This window comes from Quercus suber, unplaced genomic scaffold (genome assembly GCF_002906115.3).
Source record: "Quercus suber isolate HL8 unplaced genomic scaffold, Cork oak 2.0 scaffold_28, whole genome shotgun sequence".
Taxonomy (NCBI): Eukaryota; Viridiplantae; Streptophyta; class Magnoliopsida; order Fagales; family Fagaceae; genus Quercus; species Quercus suber.
In genome coordinates, this window is record NW_027069493.1 from 1,985,613 (window position 1) to 2,009,931 (window position 24,319).

Here is a 24,319-nt window from a genome sequence, read left to right on the forward strand (position 1 = left end):
ACAGGGCCTAGCAGTGGAGATTTGTACAAACCCAACCTATATATATATATATATATATATATAATTTTTTGTGTCGGTACAAATTTAAATTCTATACTTTCTTTTCAAACTACATATTTGACAAAACCAAAAGTAATTCCAACTTGGCTTCAAACAAACTACACATAGAACAATTGCTGGATTATTTCATATTTGATTCAAAACTAGTGTGTAACTTGAACCCAACCTATATATATATATATATATATAAATTTTTGTGTCGGTACAAATTTAAATTCTATACTTTCTTTTCAAACTACATATTTGACAAAACCAAAAGTAATTCCAAATTGGCTTCAAACAAACTACACATAGAACAATAGCTGGATTATTTCAGATTTGATTCAAAACCAAACCAAACCAAACCAATTCTTCTAATTTGTGACACATTCCTTTTTGGATAAGGAATCTTTTGACTGGATATTGAAAAATTGACACATTTTATGAATGGGCTTCCGCAACCTCTCTCTCTCTCTCTCTCTCTCAAACATGCCACAAGAGAGAAGATTGAAGAATACAATGTCGTGAAGTCATGTAATTCAAAAGGCAAATTAAGCTGTACAGAAATTTTGGGCCGTCATTCATAGCTAAATAATCTAATCTACAAAGCATAGGATTTACATTTTTTAATAAGACATAACATAATATTGGCATCAATCAGATTAATTAGCTTTAGTATCCAAATAAAAAATAAAAGATTACATAATAGCTAGGCCTAAGAGCTGTCTTAGTTTCCTTAGGACCTCAGGTAATAGTTAGAAGGTTGAACACATGTTTCTCTACAAAACTTATACAAGTGAATGAAGTTATTAGGGAGAGTTGTCTCTTTCATTGTTAAGGTGCAAATAATGCATTATGGAAAAAAAAATCTGAAGCCCCATATTCTAGACTAGACTGTACCACACTTTCCTTGCGTAAAGGTGGAGATGTCTAGCTACCAATGCATATGTAACTTTCAAGATTGGCCTATAGCTCACTTCCAAGATTGGTCATTGGACTTAGACCTAACGAATCCAATTGCAGCACATGGTTTTCCTGACGAAGCATCCATTCGCAGCCGACAAATAAAACATAAAAACCAGAAAAATTGACTTGAAAGAAAGACCTATGATGGGTCAATGGAGTCTTGTTGAGAGGGAGGATGTACCTTAAGCTTTAGGAATTTATTCAACAAATTGACACGTTGAAAAGAACAATTTAAGAACATTCTCACACTAGATATTGTTTATAGTTTGAGACAATTTTCAAGTTGAAGCTTGTGGGAATCGCTCGCTTGTTATTATATCATTTAGAAAATGACTTGCCCTCTTTGTGGAGTAGAAAATGACAGTCAAACTTTGAACTATATGTAAGTGTAAAGTGGACCCCATTTTCCATGAGTTTGATTGGCTTTTTTGGTGTCTTATTGTTCTTGTGGTCAGCCCAAGTGAGTCGAGTCAATTGGAACTCTAAATTCTAAGTTCTTGCGTCATGCATGAGCTGCGAATCCATGCAACAAATTTAATGAGAAAAAAAAAAAACATATATATCAATGGGAAAAACTTCAAGTCATCAAATTTTGTGTATGACCTTGCTTCTAGATTTTCATGTCGATTAGACTTTTCAAAATGCAGAAATCTATATTTGATTCATCAGTCTCTGTTGAGAGAGAACAACAGGTTCTTCAAGAAGCACATGCACTCTAATGATGCAGCATTCCACTAGGGTTGCTATCGCACTGTCTCGATCTGTATATATAGCTTATATCTAGCTTACCTATCAAAAGCAACAATGAAACATTTGGAGTCCTTACAGCCAGTCATTGCATGATACTTTAGCTAGCTTCATAACTAAGCCCCCCAAAAAGCATCATTGATGAATGGTCTCTCGTATATGTGTTCTTTCTTTACCTCTAGTGCTCAAGTGAATTTTCCTTAGTTGTACCCAAAAGAAGTAAAAGAAAGTAGAGACACAGAATCTCTTTTTTTTTTTTTAGTGATAATAACACACGCACACATTAGCTCATGAGTCCATAACTTTATCTTTCCCCTGCCAAAAAAAAACCTTATTTTTCACTTTATTACTATTATTATTATTGAAAATGGAATTTGAATCTGGTGTAATAGTTAGGACTATTGCACCATACAATAGTAAATCAAAGAGTCCTTAAATCAAATAATTTTTTAATTTTTATTTATTTTTCATTTTATCCTTTCACCTTTAATTTCTAACTTTTACATCTCACAAACACACGATAATTGTACTGTTAATTGTTACACACGATCTAATTCCTTAAAAATGACAGAGGAAGGGGTAGGGGGCTGCCATGGCCTCCTTGGCCTTTTAAATTCTCCCTTATTTTCGTACTTAAATTAGAAAGTATATCTTAATTTACTAAAATTAGAAAGTAAATTATTTTTATTTTTATTTGGATAATTCAATAGTTACAATTAGAAAGAAAGGGTTGGATCTCCAATATTTTCATTAGAAACACCATGTGGTGCTAGTTGGACTACAAGTCTTTTGACAAAGTAGATGCTAATTGTACAATCTTTTAAATATTTAACAAAAATTCATGATTAATTTAAGGTATTTGAATAACATTAAGCATATTAGACATAAATTACTTTTCACAACTTCTTAAAGTTGGCTATATATTTAGCTTATAAAATTTAATATTTCAAGATAAAAGTAAATGATGGGAAAGTCATCAACTTGTGCAAATGTTTTTATCTATTTTAATATAAGAACATATTTTTTCTATTTTACAAAATCATTTTTTAAAAACAGCTACATTAAATTATTTATTTTATACTATATCTTATTAAAATATTTTTTTTGAATCAAATTATTTTTTATTGCTCTTTCAAATCATCTCTGTGTGTGTACGAGTAAAGAAGTATTAAAAAATAGAATTCATGTGAATAGTATTTGCATAATTATTGTAACAACAATCTAAATTTACACAAGTTTATATGAACTAATATAAGTGATTTTTAGAGTTGGATGTGCAAATGTTTTTAAAAATATTAATACATAATCAATAATCAATTATAGATTATTATGTTACTATGAAAGAGCAAAAAGAAAACTTTATTAAGTTAAAGCTTTTATGAATAACTTTATGTTTTGAGTCATGGAAATATTATTTTGATGTATAATTAACTATATCTGATATACTAACATAATGAATCATCTTACTTAAATATTTTTTTGTTATATTTAATCAGCTTAGCCTTGAACCCCTCCCCCATAAAAACTTCTAGCTCTGCCACTAAAAAATATGTCATTAACAGCAAGTATAAATTGTTCATCACGAACTAATCAATAATACTAGCACTACGCCCTTTGTAACAACTGTTCTGTCAGTTTAGTCATATTACTTCGATCATTTCGACATATTTTTTGTCATCTTGGCAAATGTACGTAGGTGTTGAGACTGTATAATGTTACTTTCTTTTCATGATAAGGACTAGAAATAAAGCTGCACTAAGGCCTAGATTCGAAAATTTATCAGACAATTGATCAAGTTGTCGCTGTGGTAGCAGAAGAAAAATGAATGAGAAGCACTTGGGCTGAAAAGGATAACCTATGTGTCGGCATTTTTTTTCTTAGCCTTGATCCTAAATTGATGATCGAATGGTTCATTCCTTGTTCTTTCTTTATCAATTGAAGGTATCTATCTTCTTTGAAAGGTTATCCATGCTTTTTGCTCGCATTTTTCACCTTTTTTGTTTGAACAAGAAAATACCAAAACCATAAAGTCGAATGAGCTATAGGAGCCTATAAAAGATTCTCTCAATTTGAAATATTGAATTAGTTTCATAGTTTGGATTAATATTTTTTTTTCTTGAGGTCCTCATGATTGGGATTAATGCATGTTATAAACCTGAAAGTGTATGATTATTTAATTAAGAAAAAATATATATTAATCTGAACTATGAAACTAAATTAAGCTTCATCAATATCTTTATCAATTTTGAACTTTAAAGGCTAATTTTATCACACACTCCATACAAACTCTTTATAAAATTTTGTTTTGAAAACACGATTTCAATTAAAATTGTGATACCGATTTCATACAATTGATCAAGTTGTTGCTGTGGTAGCAGAAGAAAAATGAATGATAAGCACTTCGGCTGAAAAGGATAACCTATGTGTCGGCTTTTTTTTTTCTTAGCCTTGATCCTAAATTGATGATCGAATGGTTCATTCCTTGTTCTTTCTTTATCAATTGAAGGTATCTATCTTCTTTGAAAGGTTATCCATGCTTTTTGCTAGCATTTTTCACCTTTTTTGTTTGAACAAGAAAATACCAAAACCATAAAGTTGAATGAGCTATAGGAGCCTATAAAAGATTCTCTCAATTTGAAATATTGAATTAGTTTCATAGTTTGGATTAATATATTTTTTTTCTTGAGGTCCTCATGATTGGGATTAATGCATGTTATAAACCTAAAAGTGTATGATTATTTAATTAAGAAAAAATATATATTAATCTGAACTATGAAACTAAATTAAGCTTCATCAATATATTTATCAATTTTGAACTTTAAAGGCTAATTTTAGCACACACTCCATACAAACTCTTTATAAAATCTTGTTTTGAAAACACAATTTTAATTAAAATTGTGATACCAATTTCATAGTTTTAATTTAAATCATGTTTTCAAAACATATATTTAACCCACATAGTAGAGTGTGTACAATATATGCAATAATCAATGTATGATAATAATTACCCAACTCCAAATATCTTTTTAATTTAATTTTTCAATCACCATTCCATACACCAAGAGTCCCTGGTACCTAAGCATTGAACAACTCTCAAAAAAAAAGAAAACAAAAAAAAATGTCACAAATCATGCTTAACATGTGCTCTGAAATTAATAGGACTCTTGTAATTAAGAACACATCACATCCAATGGGAAGCACATGGTAGATTCAAGTTGAAATATGTTAGGACTTGATTACAACCATTTTTGAAAAATGTTGATAGTCCTGCACAACGGTTACGTGTGTGCATGGTAATCAAATTTCATGATAACTAAACCAACAGAGAGCACCAGATTCCCAATTTTGTAGTAAAGCATATATTTCAATTAATAGCTATGAGATACATACGTAATGAACTTTCTTAGAGGAGAATAAAACCAAACTTTGAGTGAAAAGCTCTCCTAGCATTTGTTAGTTAAAGTCATATGAGTAGGAAGGTGTTGTAACTAAAAAAGAGCCTAATTAATGCAAAACAGTGAAGGCACTTTCACGAGGACAGAGTTTAGTGTTTATAATGAATGGTTAATTTCCAAATGAAAAAAATGTGACAATTATATATAAAAGGTAGGTGAACTTTTTTTTTTTAATGCAAAGTCTAACAATTATTCTTCTAAGCAAATAATTGGAAAATGTATGCAATTGGATTCAACTATAACAAAAGGTAAAAACCCTATATATGTTTTATTTTTTTGCATGTAATTCATGAAGAAAATATTACCCCATAGATTAATTACTTCCTAAGCAAAACATCATTCAAAAATTGTCTGCAAGTGAAAAATGTTGCAGATGTAGATTATGTTTGCAATGCTGCACAGTTCATCTCTTTTTACTTTGCAACACCAAAAGTACTGCCGATTTTTTTTTTTTTCCCTTAACAGCTTTCCAGTAAAATTATGCACTAAATTAATAAAAAGAAGATAAAGCACAGAAAAAGCTTACTATAATAATGGGAAATATGTGGATTTGAATAGTCATCCAGATTCGTAACAATTCACTAATTAAGTTGGGACTTTTTTGTTGGCAAATAGAATCATTTTACGTGCTAGAATCATTTGATATGATGGTAACTAATTTTCCTTACCATGAAAAGAGTGGTTTTAGATATACAATAAATTTTATTACAACACTTTTGTAAATTAACGTGTTACTAATTACTAAAACAAATTCAAATATTTATTATGATTTTGAAATTTCACAATCACATTCATTATTATATTAACTAGTATGTAATTCATGCTTATGCATGAGAATAGTAAATTATAGTGGTGTTATTAATATTAGCTTTGGTTATTAAACATATAAGACATTAATTCGACCAGGATATTTGAAGGTACTAAAACGGTTTTTCCTTGCAATTTTCATGAGATTGATTATACCAAGTTTCTCATTACACACACTAGCTATTACATATATAATTTTAAAAATTATTATTGGATACTACATATATTGTAAAATTCTACAAAATACAACACAAAATAAAAGAATAAATTGATCCAATAGCATCTCCTAAATTGAATAGACCATACATTGTCATAGTATATTATATAAATGATTTATAAATTTGAATTATTTTTAGTTACAGAGAAAATGGCTCATAAATATAAAATCAATCAAATTCTTTCTTGCTCTAATTTTATATATAGAGTTAGATATATTATTAGATTTTTTATGATTTATTTATATTGGGCTCTTCATTTTCTACATTGAATTAACTCACTTGGTATAAAAATTAAAAAACCTAATGGGGATACGTGGTGCAAAATTAAATTTTAATCGAAGTCCAATTTTTACACTAAATTAACTCATTTAGCACAAAAATTTGAAAACTTAGGTTAGGTGGAACATGTGGCGCAAAATCAGACTCTAATTGAAATCTGATTAGATTTTCTCTAAGCTTTGACTATATCAGTAACACTTCTATCTTTTACCTCAAAATAATAATAATAATAATTAGATTGTACATGTGTATAGTAAAATTGGAGTTTAATTTCAAATTCTAATTGAACAATTGGAAGGATAATTATAAATTGATCGCCACGTAGATGTAGACACATGGCACAAAATTAGAGTTCTAATTTGAAATTGCAATTTGAGTTTCTCTCTGCTTCACCTATTATTATATATATAGATTTGTAATGGTTGTGTATTAAAATTTATAGTATTTTTAATACTTTTCTTATGAAAATAAATGTCAGATTAAACATAAAAAATACATGGTGCAATTCAATTTCATGCCACTATTCAAGTATTTTAAACATCATTTGCACTCCATTTCAATTTTTTTTTTCCCTTTAAATCCTAAACTTTAAAGGTTGATGCTTTACTATCTTTTTCGAGTTGTGCACAAGAGATAAGAATTCTCTTTAACCTCTAGGAAAAGGTGGATGAAACAAATGTCACGACAAAAAACGAGTGAGTAGATATTCTAGCTTTTGGAATTTACCTAATGGGGGGAAGACACAAGGAGACATTGATTAGAGTGGAATCAAAGTGGGATAGGGAACATGATAAGAATAATTATTTGTAATCTCATAGGTTTTGAGCATCCTAAATCATATTTGTGTCCTACCAACCCCCTAAGCACATTTCTTTAGTGTCAATGGCATGATGATGAAGGCTGTGACCCCAACGTGCCAAGCCCACCTATCTTCTACGGCCTAGAGTGGCCACTTCTCCCACTTACCTCATTATCATTCGCCCGTCCTCAATCTCTAACTAGCCAATCGAACGCTTGAGATGGCGTTGACATGGCAGTCCACGTGTCATTTTGTTAAGCAATGATTTTACTAGAGCACAATCATGGAAGGTGCAATGGATCCCCCTCTTGCCGACTTTTACATCTCTAAATTACACATGTTAATTTCATGACAAAATTCAACATTTATCACTAATAAAGAGATTTTGCATTCCATAAATGAAGCATCAAATGGACATAAGAGGCCCACGATGGACTCCTATAATAGGTGAAATAGGTTCTCCCACAAAAAATTTCCTCAAAAAAAAGAAAAAGGTTCTCCCACATAATTAACACACTAGTAATATAGCTTAGCGTTCATTTCATTAGTAGTGGTCGGTCTCCTTCTAGAAAGCGTGTAATAATCAAGGATTAGGTTATTCACCACAATTTGAGAAGACAATGTTACTAGAGTTCACACTTGGAAGATCATACCCCATAAAGGAAGGGAGTGAGTGCAAGATCTACATCATATTACAACAATCTTAATTTTATAATCCTAGAAAAGATTGACTTGTAAGATCAATGTAGGTCACCATGAGTTCCACACTGTAGGTTTTAATGATCATGTTATTGGCCTTTATACCATAATTATATATGTTGTTTTCATTCCAATGAATCTTTCAAAAGATATTGTGTCTACTTTGACTACAACTTCTAACAATTTTTCACTTTCTTCCTTAGAGGAGGGTAACGGTAATCATCTATACCATTGTTTGGCCAACAACAGTCTACAACCTATAAGGAGGCCATCAAATGCTACTAGGTAGGTCTTTTAATAATGTGTATTCACACTACTATAGTCTATAAACAATTTATCCACCCAAAAAAAAAAAATGTTAAAAGGTGTAGAAGTGCGATGGCATTGCAACCAATAGTGCCATTTGTACTGCTATAAGAAAGTTTTTAAGGTTGAATTATTTTCATAGTTGTAGCAACCCTACAAGCACGAACCCCATTAAACACCATAGGAGGTCTTTGAAGCAGCAGCTTTTTGTGTGAGAATATATTTATCCGAAAGAAGAAAATTGGGTTTTTTTTGAGGCTATTTATAGCATCAATATTCAGGACACAGCATTCTAATTCCATTTTGATGCTCTTTTCTATTGACTGAATATAACATAACACCCTTCCAGCTTGAAAGAAGTTTGTCTGCTACATAGATTCTTATAAACCAATAATGCGTTTCTCAAAATGAGAGGTGGGTGTAAATGCCATTATTATCATCCATTTCTTGCAATCATAAAAGGCTGGCTACTAGAGAAGATTTTGTACAGAAGATACAGTGCCATGTGATTTATACTATCTTGAGGACCACATGCAAAAACTACACAGGACATTGTTCTACTTTCAAGAACACGAGAATTATACAAACATAGATGCCTACCATTGGAGGTGAGATTAATATAGCCATAAAAAGAGATATGGGGGAGATGCTTCCCTTTGGATTTGCAGATTTCCCATTGGGTGCTCTTAGACAACTTGCAACAAAAAGTGGGAAAGTAAAATATGCACTAAAGTAAATTTAATTGCATACAAAACATATAAACAAAGAGAATCCTTCAAGCTTGTCCGATTGATGGGAACCAAGGCATCAAAACAATACCAGCAAATAGGCAAACGAGAAATCTTTCGGTGCTTCCTCTATGCTATCATCCCCATGTTCACTCTCTCCACCTTAGCCCATCACAGTGGCCCCAAAAGGTCCCCAACATAACCAATCATCTTCCTTCCCCCCACAAAGCACGCATCCATTGGAATGTTCACGTGCCCTGTGGACCCTTAAAACCCCACTGGTCCATCTCTATACCTCTGAAATGAATCAAGACTAGCCCCAGCTAGTCTCTCTCATCTGATCTGAAAGAAGATACGCGATGTTAAAATTCCGACAACAATAGATTCAGGAAGAACATACTCATCATTCATGAGTAAGACACGGATATGGTGTGTACGTTCATTATAGGCAGGAAAATACGCCTTATGACAAAGGGGCTACTTTTTTCTAAATAAGGGAAAAATATCCTTAACTTGGTTTAAGAAAAAAAAAAAATGTTTTGAGACGTGTTGTCCTTGATGGTAAAGGTGGGGTTATGTTTGCAACTGTTAAAAAAAGTGCAAAGATTCGTGCAATCTTTCTTTCTTGTGACTTTCCTCTCCAACTTGGCATATGTGTGATGGCTTCTCTTATAAAGAAAACAGCTTTGAAGGGAGAACTAAAAGAAAATCCTAAAACTCTTCCACCCAAGTAGGCAGTCTTCATACGGATTCTAACAACTGAAGATAGGTTGACTTATTAGCCACCCAAACCTTCCCCTATAAATTCTCTCCTTAACCCTTCACTTCCTTGGCTCTTCCAAACCTCTCCTTTGCTTTTGCTCACAAAGAAACAAAAGCTATAGCATTAAAACTCCTTCCACCTTTGCCTCCCCTCTCTTCTGACAAAAAAAATGAGATACCCACAAGTTAGCTTTGTTAGACAAAACAACATTCTTTTCATAAGAGTCTTCATGATCCTATTCTTAAGCTGTATAGCTTTTAGAAATAACCTTTGTCTTTCAAGCATCCCTTCTACATTAAAAGCACTTCCCCTTGATGGTCATTTCACCTTTGATGAAGTTCACTTTGCGGCCAAAGATTTTGGTAACAGGTACCAATTCCTCCCTGCAGCAATACTGCATCCAAAGTCAGTTTCTGATATTGCCAATACTATAAAGCATATTTGGCAGATAGGTTCTCATTCAGAGCTCACAGTTGCAGCTAGAGGCCATGGTCACTCACTCCAGGGCCAGTCCCAAGCACACCGTGGAGTTGTGATCAGTATGGAGTCTCTCCAAGGCCCAGAAATGCAGGTTTACACTGGAAATTCTCCATATGTGGATGTCTCTGGTGGCGAGTTATGGATAAATATCCTGCATGAATGCCTGAAATATGGGTTAACACCAAAATCATGGACAGACTACCTACATCTAACTGTTGGCGGTACCCTGTCTAATGCAGGGGTCAGTGGTCAGGCATTTCAGCATGGCCCCCAGATCAGTAATGTCAACCAGCTGGAGGTTGTAACAGGTTCGAAAAAAAAAATATTTTTAAAAATCATTTGATAATAGATTAACCATGTCCTAAAAGAATAAACCAGGGTCAAAGGACAAAATGAGAAATGGGAAATTATAATAACACTAACTTTAGCTTTATTTGTTTGGTTTAAATATCATATGATACTGAAAGTGTAGGTGACCAGGTTACTTCACTATGTTGGTCTTCACTTGACCAGACTTTTATGAAGAAACTTAGCCATCAGTCACGAATAAAAATGTTTATCATTAGCATAGTATAGATTCTTACTGAGAGTTGGACCCAAATATGTGCAGGAAAAGGTGACGTTGTAACTTGTTCGGAGAAGCATAACAGTGACCTCTTTCACAGTGTTCTTGGAGGACTTGGCCAGTTTGGCATTATAACCCGAGCAAGAATATCACTGGAGCCAGCACCGGATATGGTAAAAACAAAAATCATTTAAGCTAAAGACAAAAATCATTTAAACAATGTCTCAGGTACATCAAAGATATTGTCGTGACACAATTCTACATTTTGAACAGGTAAAATGGATAAGAGTGCTATATTCGGATTTCGCCACATTTGCCCGAGACCAGGAGCATCTAATATCTTTGGGAAGGACGTTCGATTACATTGAAGGTTTTGTGATAATAAACAGGACTGGTCTGCTGAATAACTGGAGGTCATCCTTTAATCCGCAAGACCCAGTTCAAGCCAGCCACTTCAAGTCGGATGGAAGGACTCTCTTCTGTCTGGAATTGGCCAAATACTTCAACCAAGACAAGAGTGATGTAGTACATCAGGTGAGGCATGTAATGGCCCACCATCAGGGTAGATTTCCTAAGTAATAGAATAAACGAACTAATAAATTATCAACAAATATATATTTATTTATATAAATGCTCTGACATCTATTTGTTTTACTTATGCAGGAAATTGAACACTTGTTGTCTCAATTAGGCTATATTACATCAACACTTTTCCTATCAGAAATTACGTACATCGAATTCCTGGACAGGGTTCATGTGTCTGAGGTCAAATTAAGGTCAAAAGGCTTGTGGGAAGTTCCACATCCATGGCTCAATCTTTTTATCCCTAGAAGCAAAATACATAATTTTGCTGATGAAGTCTTTGGAAATATCCTTACAGAAACAAGCAACGGTCCTGTCCTAATCTATCCAGTGAACAAATCAAAGTAACTTTCGCAACACAAGCAGTTCACCTTGTAGATTCTTATGTATTTCGTAAATGAGTAACTTATTTATTTCTGATTTCAGGTGGGATAACAGAACTTCAGCCATTACACCAGAGGAAGATACTTTCTATCTAGTTGCATTCCTGACCTCTGCAGTTCCCTCTTCAACAGGAACTGATGGATTAGAACATATATTAACTCAGAACAAAAGAATTCTAGAATACTGTGAAAAGGCTCACCTAGGGGTCAAGCAATATTTGCCCCACTACACTACACAGGAAGAGTGGCGGGCCCACTTTGGTCCACGATGGGAAATTTTTGTACAGAGAAAATCTGCTTATGACCCATTGGCAGTACTTGCTCCTGGACAAAGAATTTTTCAAAAAGCAATACCCTTCTCATGAGAGTGGCCTCACAAAATGATTACTATTTTTTTTAAGAGGCCCTTACAACATGTGGGAAAATGCCTCAGCCATAAAAGCAATATCTTGATAATAGAGATATTCATGTGCCTTTTTCACATATTTAAAGTGTAACATGGAGGGAGGCTGTAGGGGCTAGTAGAAAAGTTCTCAACAGTCAGATATTTCTACATGAATTATTAGCGAGCATTGTGAAAGGAAATGGACATCACTAGTCATATAAAGAATGTATATATCAATTTTGTAAACTCTAATTGCTTTCTCTGTGAAACACAGTCCCAAAAGACCAGAATTTTTATTTTCCCGCACAGAGATATGACATACTCAAAACAAATGTAGGACTAGCTCATTCTACACCAACATAAATTCAAGAGCAACACAAAAAGAAAGAAATTAAGGACACAATTAAAAATGGGCTTACCCCAACCTCAACAAGGAATTATCACTTGATGCAATTAATGAAATTCAACATGAGGTTAATGTAACTGTGGATAATACCGTTATAAAATAATTCAGTCACAATTTAAGTAAACAACAGGTGGAAATTAATATTTTCACTTCACCTTTTGGTTAACCTAAGCAGCACAAATGTACCATACTGGGGCAAAAAATCACTGGCAACTCCAACAGTTCAAAAGGGAATGAAAATCAACAGAGGCCTCCAATATTAACTTCTTCTGAAGTGATCACACACAAGGTGAAATAACATTAAATAGATTTGCACTTAAGCTATCTTTCGTTTTATTGCCTACGGCATATTAAGCACAATAGCCGAGGGACAAGTCTTGTGTGTACTTGGGTTAAATCTCCTTGGCCTAATTAAAAATCCTTTTTTTAATTAAGTTTATGCTTCATTGAAAATAAAAAGAAAAAATACAATAAAACCCAAGTGCACAGGCAGTGTACTAATGATACATCAAAGTTTCAATCACATAATTAAAAATCATATCAAAAAGACAGATTTCGTTTATTATATCAGTGTTTTTAGACCCAAGTAATTATGCTTGCTATTCATTTTTGTCAGGTGCAAATAAAGGCCAAAATTCAATTTGAAGTAGGAATCTTAACATAAGCATTTAGAGAGTAAATAGTTTATGAAAATTTTGAATATATCCTTCTGGAGGGTAATGAGATTATATAAAAATAGGTTTTATGTGATTATTAAGCTATTAGAGTTATCTGTTACTCTACTTTGCAGAAGTTTGTAGCAAAAATTAGAAAAACGTTCATTAAACAAAAAAGAAAAAAAGGAATTGTGAAGGTTGGGGTGAACCCTTAACAATGGGCACCACATAGGGTGCCAGTAGCATTGAGTTATCACTCGAATCATCTCGTTAAAACAGAATTGAAGCAACTTCATGTACATTTTCTCTTTTTTTGTTTAATTTTTTTTTTTTAAAATAGTGCAATTCATCTAGCTAAAATGGAACTGATGCAACCTCATTTTCTTTTTATTTTCTTTTCATTATTTATTCCTTTCATTCATTTGTAAAAGTTGCAACTTGCAAGATAAGAAGTCTATTGGGACCTAACAAGGATCTCAGACTAGTACCAATATATTTGATTTTGAGTCTTCTAGGAATGAGTAGGTCTGTTGTGTTTCACTGGTCGTGCTAATAAAAAATTCTCCATGATTTTCTTATCATTGCCTTTCCAAGTAACAGATCATAATTCATATGTGGAATGAATCTTTCCATTTTTATCAAACTTAAAGTCAAAAAAGGAAAAAAATCAATTAAGAAGTATGAGAAAGGAGCATATTTTTCTGTTGAAGAGATTGGCATCTCTGTGTCAGATCTGTTAGAGAAAGTGTTAATTATTCACACAGTGCATGATCCTTTTCTATCACTGTACTGTTCTTTCGGTGTAAAGTTATGTGATGCATTGCCACCTTCAGAATTTCCAGAATGCACTGTTTTGGATACTTGCCTCTGTTTTTGAAAAGCTCAAACTACCAGTGACACTTGGAAAACTAAACTTAACACGTCATAAAGCAGAGCACCAGTTATCCACTGAACACTGATAACCTTTGGTCGGCTATATTTACAAGAAAAGGGCCTACCTTATGTGGGGTAATGACAGTTGCTGAATAAAAGAAACATTTAAGTGGTTATGAATGCAATCCAGTTGCTAAATTAAAGAAAGATTCATGTTGCCAACAATATTCTTTTATGATATAAGTACCACTTGCTCAATGAAATTAAATAGGACTACGAAGTTCTCATTCTAAGGGAAGGATTCATCCATCAATACAAACATTGAATTGGCAACATTTTTGTACGTAAACACCAGAATCTTGAGCTAAAAATAACCAAGAACTGCACTTACCTTAGAAAGCATACAGTGTCTTGTGTAAAAAACATTGCTAATTTTCTGATCAATGTTGGTTCTCTGGTGACAATTGCAAAGCCTGTTAGACATCAGACACCAAAACAAAGGTCAATTTCTGTCAGTTGTCAAAAGAACCTTAAATTTAAACATTTAATCAGTTCCAAATCGACTAAAATAGCACTCATAACTAGGAAATAATTATTGATGTTGAGAATCTACAAGGCAAAAGCAGCTCTAATTCTCACAACTCCTGTCGGCACCCTCAATGGGGTCAAGTAGCAAAAAATACCTCATGACTTACATCACAATCCAGAGGTCAATGGAGTATGAATGGCTAGTGTGCTGAGCATAACATGTTCAAGTTGCCTACACCAAGTTGTATGTAGTCCAGATTCCTATGATAGTTGGATGATACCTCAACTACTCATTCTAACTTAAAGTTATCAATATGCGTAGCTTAGTCTCGTGAATTTGTAATAGGAAATCCATAGAATGCCTTAACACCAAATCTTATACACCTGGTAGCACATACAGTTAAGTGGGAGATCCCTAAAGATGTAATAAACTTAATAGCTTGTTGGCAAGGTCGATTTGGTCGACATTGCAACATTGATATTTGGAAGGCAATCCCTCATTGCTTAATGCAGTGCATTTGTCTAGAAAGGAAATTTAGAAGCTTTGAGAGGTGTGAAGCGATCACTTTAGATTTGAGATTGGTGTTTTGAGGAACCACAATTGAATGGATGACCAATGACAGCGGCAGGATTATTTTCATTTTCCAACTTATTAGATTTTATTGATCATTGAACCTTTAGAGTTACCTATTGTATACTTCCTGTGTACTTGGGTTACATACGTGTATTTCTTAATAAAACTTATCACTTGAGTTTTCAATAAGGCTTGTGCTAGGCACTCACGTTTTTTAAACTAATTCAGCTTCCATTTCTGGGAGATCAAACGGAGCTTGACTAGTTATCAAAAATAAAAACTCCTCCAATGATTTTAACCACAGAGGGGAAGCTTCTTACAGCCTACCATCTTTCCTAGTCATTTTCTTTTCTCACTGATACTAAATAATAGTTTGCAAAAACATTCAACGTGTTTATAAACTTTGTTCCATATTCCACCCAATAAGGTCTTCTTTCCTTTTTCTTTTTTTTAAGGACACACCAACTCGAAGCATTTCAATCAAAATCATTCCATTATTTTATAACATATAAATAAAACAAGTGTTTCTATGAAATAGCTACCAACTGACTCTTTCCCCTCACATGGTGATGGTTTAAATACATCAACAAATGGAAAGAATTAACAAAGAAATTAATATCAACAGAACATTTTAACATAGGAATGCTATTCTGTAGAGATAAATTGATAGATGCTACTGATTCTGTATATATTTTTATTAGATTGCCTTGATAACACCAACAGTTTAGGCTATGTTCGCACATTTTTATTCAAAGGAGAAATACACCTTCTACACTGTTCTGCAGTGCTCTTATTGCAGTGTTAAATGAAGAAAAGTATGGTATACGTTTGAAGTTTTCTGTAAAAAAAATTAAAACTGAAAATTCTTGAAAAAATAACATATGACATTAGAGAGTATCACAAACTATTAATGTTATAGTTGGCAAAAAGGCAATTAGTGCTATGCTTAATGATTAGTGCCATACAAGGAAACAAATCTTCATAATGTCACTCAGTCACAAGAGAATTACGAATGCTTTATGTAAGTGTACAATATTCTAGGCCAATACCAAATGCCATTTCAGAAACAATACAATTAGATCTTGTTAGATACAGGACCCGACCTACGACCCATGGATTGTCCACATGGATTAGTATACTAAGAAAAGTTTGAATTTAAACTAAGGATGACTTGATAAGCAATGTCAAGTAATGGATGAGACAATTATGTAGATAACTCCCCCCTAAGTTAAAACTCCTCTTAACAAGAGAAATCAATGAGTGCTCCCAAAAACTACTCCTCTCTCTAGTGCCATCTCTTCAGAATCACCATCAACAGTACCCTAGAACTTGGAGTTTGGAATTTATTGGAGAGACCCTGGTAGCCTCTCTGGAGGCTCGTAAGACAAGCTAAAGGTCCAGTTTGTGGTTAATTAGTTTGTGCAAGCCATACGAAATCTAACCTACTTTTTTTTAACAGATCTTAACTAAACTTGGCTGCAAGTGCACTCCAACTGGATTTTTACATTCTACAGACATTCAGAAAACGCCTTATTAACAATAAAGATTTTCTCACAGAAGAATGAAAGTAAAGAAAATTGGGGGGAGCAGTTATTGTAATAATATGTAAGTACGTGTAAATACATGCAAGCAAAATAACCAAATTCAAGTTGCAAGAGCACTATATTCTAGGCAGGGAAATCATTCCATTTAGGCTGAAAGTTGCCCATTTCCCTGGATTTCATTGATCTAATTTTAGAACAAATTCATGTATCCTAAACCAATTAGCTTTAGCTCAAATATTAACTCATCCCCAGGAAAAACTGGGAGGATGGCGTGGCTGTAGGTTCATGACCCCCACAGGATGCTGTGACTTACAAAAAGAAAGAAACAAAAAAACATTTTAAGAACAGATTGATGTTTCCTATGTTTATATTTAACATGATGCTGGGAAAGACCTTCTCACAACCCTGATTAAAAGACAACTTGGGGTTATTCAGCCCAAACATCTACCCCACCACCGGCCAATTCTGTTTTAGGCAAAAGTAAAACTGAAAAATAATATGGCCAGGATTCTAACTTAGCTAGTCTGGAAAATTGTGAACTCTAGCAAGGATGTATAATGTGCATCTATATAGTGTTTAGGAATGAATAAATTTGCAAGAGGAAAAGACAAAAATGGGGAAAAGAAATTTTTTTGCTCTTGTATCTATTAGTAATGGCTCAAAACAATCAGATATTTGTGCTCTAGTTTCTCAAATAATAATAATAATAATAATAAAGATATATATCTCTATATATTCAAATTCATTTTTAGTTAGCAATATAAAAGCTTTTTTTTTTTTTTTTTAAATTATTGGTGAGTTTACAAATGAAATTCATTTTTAGTTAGCAATATAAAAGCTTTTTTTTTTTTTTTTTAAATTATTGGTGAGTTTACAAATGCACCTAGTAGTGGGTTTGAACCAGCAATCTTACCCTCCACCCTTTCTTATAAGCAATATAAGAAGCATTGTAGAATAATTATAAACATTGCTTTCAGTGCACAGTATCAATGCACCTAAGCCAATTCAGCACTTCACTACTTGGTTGACAACCAGATAGGTGGACCAGAATGCTTAGGTTGACCATTTTATCCCATTGAGTTCCACAACAAAGTTATTGCACTGAAGAAACATTACCACTTCCAAGAGAGTAGTATATATCATACCTACCTCTTAAATATGAAAAATATCCTTTTGTATCCCACTCAATGATCTCCCTTCACTGCTTTCTTGGACCAACAAACCATGTCTTTTCATTCAAAATTGCTTCTACACAAACACCATGGTGGAACTGGAATACCACTTCACCTCTAAGAAAGTACAACCAATCAGCGCACTCCATCATACTCCCAACTAAAGCCAATGAGCACTACAGTTCAAATGCCACTTGCTCCTCCCACAAAAATACGTGAATAGTGAGGTCGTGGTTTAAAAAAGAAATCACACTCCAGCTAAAGATTCAAAACACCACCCTCTCTGCTTTTAGAAACTCCATGGTTAACATTGTCCTAGTGAGATAAAGATACTTTTCTCCTCAGATCCAAAAATACTCCATGATTCTCATCACCTATGTAATAAAAACTGATATTTACCAATTCATACCAATGGGTTCCACTCAAACAGTACAATATATAGAAGTGGAATGCAGATAAATGCTAATGCTCCAAAAATAGGGGTGCCCACAAAATAAAATCTATTCATTCTATATTTCTTAAAGGAATTGAGACATTATTAATAACCAAACACTGCTTATAAAAATAAATTCATTGTAGCACCAGTTACATCCAAACTTTCCATGTAATAGCTCTCATCCAACATTGACCCAAATAAATTTCCTTTGTTTTTTGGATGAATCAAATTTTTATTAACACAAAACTAGCAGCTATATACATATTGACCCCCAAGAAACAGAGTGAGAGCAAGAGCATGAGATATTGTACCTGGAGAACAAAAGGTCCAATTTTGAAGAAAACCCCACCTTTCAAAACATCTAATGAATCAAACACTTCCACAAAGGTCGTTTTTCTTTTTTTCTTTTTTTTGGCTGTGAATGTACATTCTGGTTTTGGTGCAGTTTGTAAAGCAAGTGAGAAAAGTGAAGTGTACCCATTTGAGGTGTTGGAATATGCAATGTGAAACAAAGCAATTTGAGCGAAATTATTGCAGAAGAAGCAGCCCGAGCGGGCCAGATGGTACTCTGTGTAGACTGACTGTACTTTGTAAAGTACAAGACTTTTGAGGAAGAGATTTTGGGCCTGCAAGATCTTGGGCTGTCTGCAATTATTATCTCAAACATTCTTTTTGTCTTCAAAAACAATTTTTTTTTTTTTGAATCAAAATAAAAAACGAAAGTACAAAACCATTACAAATATTTTATTTGTGTTATACTCTGAAAATAATTTTTAAAAAGACAATAAAAACATGTCTAATTCTTTATAGAATATTCTTAATTGTGGAGTTTTCTTCATGAAAACTTAATAAGTGTGATTTTTGGGATGAAATTGCCTTTCATCCATTTGGTTGTGTGGAAGAAAAAGGGTGGCTTTAGATATTATTTTTCCAAAACTAAAAAATAATATAAAATAGACGAAAAATGTGTTATGCTTTTCTTTTTTTTTTTTCTTTTTTTTTTATAGTTTTTAAAAATATTTCTTATGAATTTAAGAAAAATTTTTGACATCGTGTCGCTTGTTATCTCTCCAAGATTTTTGCACTCCATAATATAATAAATGTCGAGGATTTGGTCTGGTATTTATGTACATAGAACTCGACATGATGTAGACTTGTGACAAGTTTTGAACACATATTTACATTGTATTGGGTCTAATGCACAAAAGTGGACCCAAACCATATCCATATAATATTTTGTGTTTAGCATGTGTCAATTTAACTAATTCAACTAATTAAAGTATCTGTCGATTTCAGTTAACTCAACTGATAAAGTCTCTGATAGTTAAATAACAGATTTGAGGTTCAATCCCCACCTACACCAAAAATCAATTAGTGTCTTGGTTTGATGATAAAGTTCTATCATCAAGAACAGACATTATAAATTGAAACTCTTTTAAAAAAAACTAATCAAAGTATTTTTTTTCCTTATATATAAATCAAAAGAATAAAGAAAATAAATTGATATAATAAATATAATTTGTTCACTTTTATGAGATGTCATTTTACTAATATAATTTTTTATACAATAATGTAAGAATTTACTTGTTATATAGTAAGCAAAAATTATTGCTAATAAGGGCATAATAGTAATTTCATACAAATACATTTTATTTCCTGTCAACAAAAATAAATGGATCAAGCCATCAAGCCAAAATTCAAAACAAAACCCCCAAATCCAAATCAATAGTATCCCCCCCCCCCCTCTTTCTTTTGTGTGGAAGTGAAAATTTCATATTGAAGAAACAATAATATGTCACATAAAAAACAATAATAGGTTATATATATTATAACTTTAGCGGTAATCCCAAATGTTATGTCATAACAAACTAGTACTGAAATACTATATTCCAATACATAAATTGAAGCGAATACTTAAACAAAATTGACAACTTTTGCTATTACATAGATTTGAACTTGTGTTATTTGTTTTATGATAATTAAAGATACCATTTGGGTTTTGTGTGTGTGTGTGAAGATGATTGAGCAAGACAAAAAAAAAAAAAAAAAAAAAAAAAATTATAATTTGCATGAATTAACACAATAAGTTTGATGCTAATTACTCTCTAATAATAATAATATAAATATGCAAAACCAGGGGCAGAGCCACATAGTGGCTTGGGGGGCCCCGACCCCTGCAATTTTTTTTTTTTTCCCATTAGAGTAGGTAGAAAAAAAAAATTTGGCCCCCCCAATATTGGACAGCGCCCCCCCCCCCCCCCAATGCCCAATTCTCAACTATTCTCTCAAGCCAGTTCAAATATTCTCCCAAGCCTAGCTTTAGTTTTAGGTCTTATCACCTTATGTACTCCAAATAAAATAAACTGGCCTACCCAAGTCCAAACACTAAAAACAAAACTTCATTTCTCTTCATCTCAAAAAATCCACCCACTGACCCACGGAATCCCTTTCTTTACTTCTTATTCTTTTGTTTGGTCTTCTTTGATACACTTTCATTTGCACTGGTACCATTGCCTACCTATCAGCCCCCAAAACTCCAGTCCTCTGTACTCATAGTCCCAAAAAAAAAAAAAAAAAAAAATCCTGACCAATTTTTCTATCTTCGTCAGTTTTAGTTTTGAAACTTGGTGACTACTTGGTAACTGGTGAGTTTTCTTCTCTTTCTTAAGCATTAGACATTCATCTCTTTTTAGTGTTTTTTTTTTTCTCAACTATTTACACCTAAATATTCACATGCTCTTTAATTTTCATAATTTTTAGAGAAATACATGATTGAAGGCGTGGAGAGATTGTTTGTGATGAATCTTGAAGGGAAGACAAAGTTTCTGTGGGTAAAATTGTTTTGATTTATTACCTATTTTTGATTAGTTAGATATCATGTGGCTGTGGGTGTTGTTAAATTGTTTGGTTTATGTTGTGTACCAATACTTGTGTGTTTAATTTTTGTTTTTGTTTAAGGGGTTATTATTAATTAAAGTCGTATAAAAATGGGTTGCATGTTTAAATTATAGTGTAAATTTTGTTTTTTCTTGAGTATGAATAACATCCATATAACTAAGTAAAAATTTCTAATTAAAATTTATTTTTTTAACTTCTTTTTAGGTAAATTTTTGAGTCATATTCTTAAAGTTAAAAGAATTATGAGCAAACGAAAAACAATTGATGCATTCTTTAAGAAAAGATGTTAGCAATTCGAAAATTAGGACACCTGTGGCTGTAGAAACANTTCCAAAGTTCACAATCCTGTCGTCGTGAGTGAGACAGCCACACCAGTAGCATAAGTTAGGGAGTCGTTCGTACTTGAAAGAGACCCAGTGTTCTTTCCCATCTTCGAGGTTGATAAGCCTGCCACGACACAATGGTTGAGAAATATCGACCTGGACTCTCACCCTGATGAAGTTGCCCCCATCGATATCAAGAGAATCTTCTGATGAGAGGATGGTCCCAGTGGCTTCACAAATTTGGATTGCCACCTCTCTGTTTCTGAACCGTAGCGGAATGTCGTAAACTTGGACCCAAAATGGGACCTTTGTGAGGGCTAGAGCCTTAACCGAGGTTTCCTTATCGAATCGTGCTAGAACCATGCCATGTTTGTCGAAGCTCCATGGTTCCGATGAGAGAATCCGATCAACGTCAGCTTTGTTGTCGAAGGAGAAAAGAACGACATGATCTTCAATGAGTTTTGCCCTGAACCCTGACTTTGATCTCCACAGGGGAGTGAAGGTTTTGGCAATGGCATCGATATTAAGGGGACGTCTAGTTAGGAACCTAGCTGCGATAGCATGCTCCGAGATAGCTTGTTCCTTTTTTAAGAATAGACCTGGGCCTTCCTTCTCCGAGAGGGATAAGGATTTCCAGTGTTTTGTAAGATCTTCCATCGTGCAGGGAAGGAGAAGCTGGGGACACTCTGTGTTTCCCAAACCCGAATGAAGAAACCACCACTAGCCTATCACTAACAGTGTTAGTGAAGGAACAGAAAACTCCTTCCACGGAAGGGACGACAGTACTACCTCCTAGCAGAGAGTTTTCGAAGAGAAAACCTTTACTAACGAAGAGTAACCTTTCACAAACAGCCAACTCAGTTTATAGGCACCCGTGAAATGGTAGACTCATAATCCTTTAACCCTTACATAATTAGTAATGATGATGTGTCAATCATTTGAAAGATGCACATGTCAAAAGGCAAATTATCAACCATTTCTATAAATACTACTGCACAAACATAAACATAAACATTATATAAACAATATTAATAAACATCTTTAATAAATAATAAAATAAGAATAATAACAACAACAATGACCATATTAGAAAAGATACAAAATAAAATTTTATAATGACAGTTGAATAATTGTTTCTTTTTCTATTCCTTCCATTTTTCTCATCATTTTACTAATCTAATCTCTCTCTTTTTTGTTGTTGTTGTTGTTAATTAGATATCCAAAATTAGGATAATGTTGATGAAACCATCTAAACCATAGAGAAAGTATCCTATGAGACACTCTCTCCATGTCAGCAACTTGTTTGGTGAGTACTTCTAATCAAAATAGGACACATATTATGGTACTTTAAGGTAGTAAGGTGGTACACGTGTCCTATTTTGATTGGTAAGGCTCACCAAACAAGTTGAGACCATCTATTATGCGCAACATGCGGGTCCGCAACTAGTTTTAAATAGTAACCAACACACTTGCCGTCCCATTTATAATGACAATTGAAGTGCCATTCACATTGCTCATAATGATAATTTTTGTGAGCGCACCAAGCACATTGATATCAATTATCACTAAATACGATAGCACCTCCAATAAGGGAGGATGTCTCCAAACTCAAGAGAGCTTCCTCCCCACCACCTCGAGTTTGAGGAGGATGTATGTAATGTAACCAGGGACGGAGCTATTCTTTGACTTGGGGGGCAAATTTTGGAAAAATTCTAGGAGTATGTATATATATTACAGATTTGAGCAATTTTGCCCAAAACAATTACACTTGCCCCCTAAGAAAAATCTTTTAAACAAAAAGAAAAAGCCCACTAAAATTTACAAATCTAAAATCACAAGAAAAACAAATGGGTAAACCCAAAAATTAGGCCTACAACAAAATCACCAAAATGGAAAGGCTAAAGAAAATTGAGTACAATCAGACAATTTACCAAAAACATTAGCCCAGCCCTTAAAAAATTTGAAACAAAACCAATCTGACATCAAATCATTCCATCAAATTGCCCCCCCCCCCCCAAAAAAAAAAAAAAAAAAAAAAACCTTAACGCAGAGAGAGACACTAGTTTTGAGACGTGAGGCAAAGGGAATGAAGACTGAGACCAAAAATGCAGCGGCATGGCACGTCGACGTCGGTAGTAGATCTGCTTCTGAGAGAGACTAAGAAAGCACCGGCACGGTATTTCCTTTTCTCATCTTAGCTGAGCAGAGGCAGAACCTCTTCTCTCTCTCTCTCTCTCTCTCTCAATGAACGATGGAGCACTCTCTTAATTTTTTTTTTCCTGTTTTGTTGCTAAAGAAAGAATCACTGTTTCTATATCAATACTTTAACTAACTTTTACTGTTTGGAGTTTGGACCCATTGGGTGTTTTTTATTTTTATAATTTTTTTTATGAACTACCCATATGCTGAATGGGTGATTTTATGATCAACCCCCCTCTCTTTAATTTGCTTCCTTTGCTGTACATGGATACGTATGGTGTGTCTTTTTGTAGGCGGATAAGCCCAACGTTGGTCACTGTACCCAGTTAGTTCTTTTAATAATATTTCCTTTTAATAAAAAAAAAAAAGAATGGGCGATTTTGTTTTTTTATAACATATGCCCGTATGAATAAAGGAGCAACAATATCAATGAATAAAGGAGCAACAAATAATTAATGGTGGTGCTTGTCTTTTAGTGTGTTTTTTTTAGTTGAGATGATTTGAAATTT

The 24,319-nt window shown here is 33.4% G+C and overlaps 2 protein-coding genes and 1 long non-coding RNA gene across 7 annotated transcripts; 1 reads left to right on the top strand and 2 right to left on the bottom strand.

Annotated features, from left to right (window-relative positions):
• Window positions 1-8,730: 8,730 nt before the first annotated feature.
• Window positions 8,731-19,072, bottom strand: LOC112009081 (uncharacterized). 5 transcript variants are annotated; one of them, XR_010627507.1, is made up of 4 exons: window positions 18,702-19,072; window positions 14,528-14,609; window positions 10,871-11,422; window positions 8,731-10,449 (listed from the first exon to the last, which is right to left on the bottom strand). It is a non-coding gene; the product is annotated as an uncharacterized LOC112009081 (long non-coding RNA). The 5 variants fall into 5 exon arrangements; XR_010627506.1 differs by having other exon boundaries at window positions 11,805-14,609; XR_010627510.1 differs by having other exon boundaries at window positions 8,731-9,960; window positions 10,075-10,449; window positions 10,871-14,609.
• Window positions 9,976-12,499, top strand: LOC112009080 (cytokinin dehydrogenase 6). The gene is made up of 5 exons (XM_024041430.2): window positions 9,976-10,594; window positions 10,897-11,024; window positions 11,125-11,385; window positions 11,515-11,777; window positions 11,860-12,499. The coding sequence occupies exons 1-5, from the start codon at window positions 9,976-9,978 to the stop codon at window positions 12,179-12,181; spliced, it is 1,593 nt and encodes a 530-aa protein (XP_023897198.2). The 3' UTR covers window positions 12,182-12,499.
• Window positions 19,073-19,734: 662 nt separating the features above from the next.
• On the bottom strand, window positions 19,735-22,268 carry LOC112009046 (uncharacterized protein At4g02000-like). Its single transcript, XM_024041393.2, has 2 exons — window positions 21,599-22,268; window positions 19,735-19,745 (listed from the first exon to the last, which is right to left on the bottom strand). Exons 1-2 carry the CDS (start codon window positions 22,266-22,268, stop codon window positions 19,735-19,737), a joined length of 681 nt encoding a protein of 226 aa, XP_023897161.2.
• Between the last annotated feature and the right edge of the window lie 2,051 nt (window positions 22,269-24,319).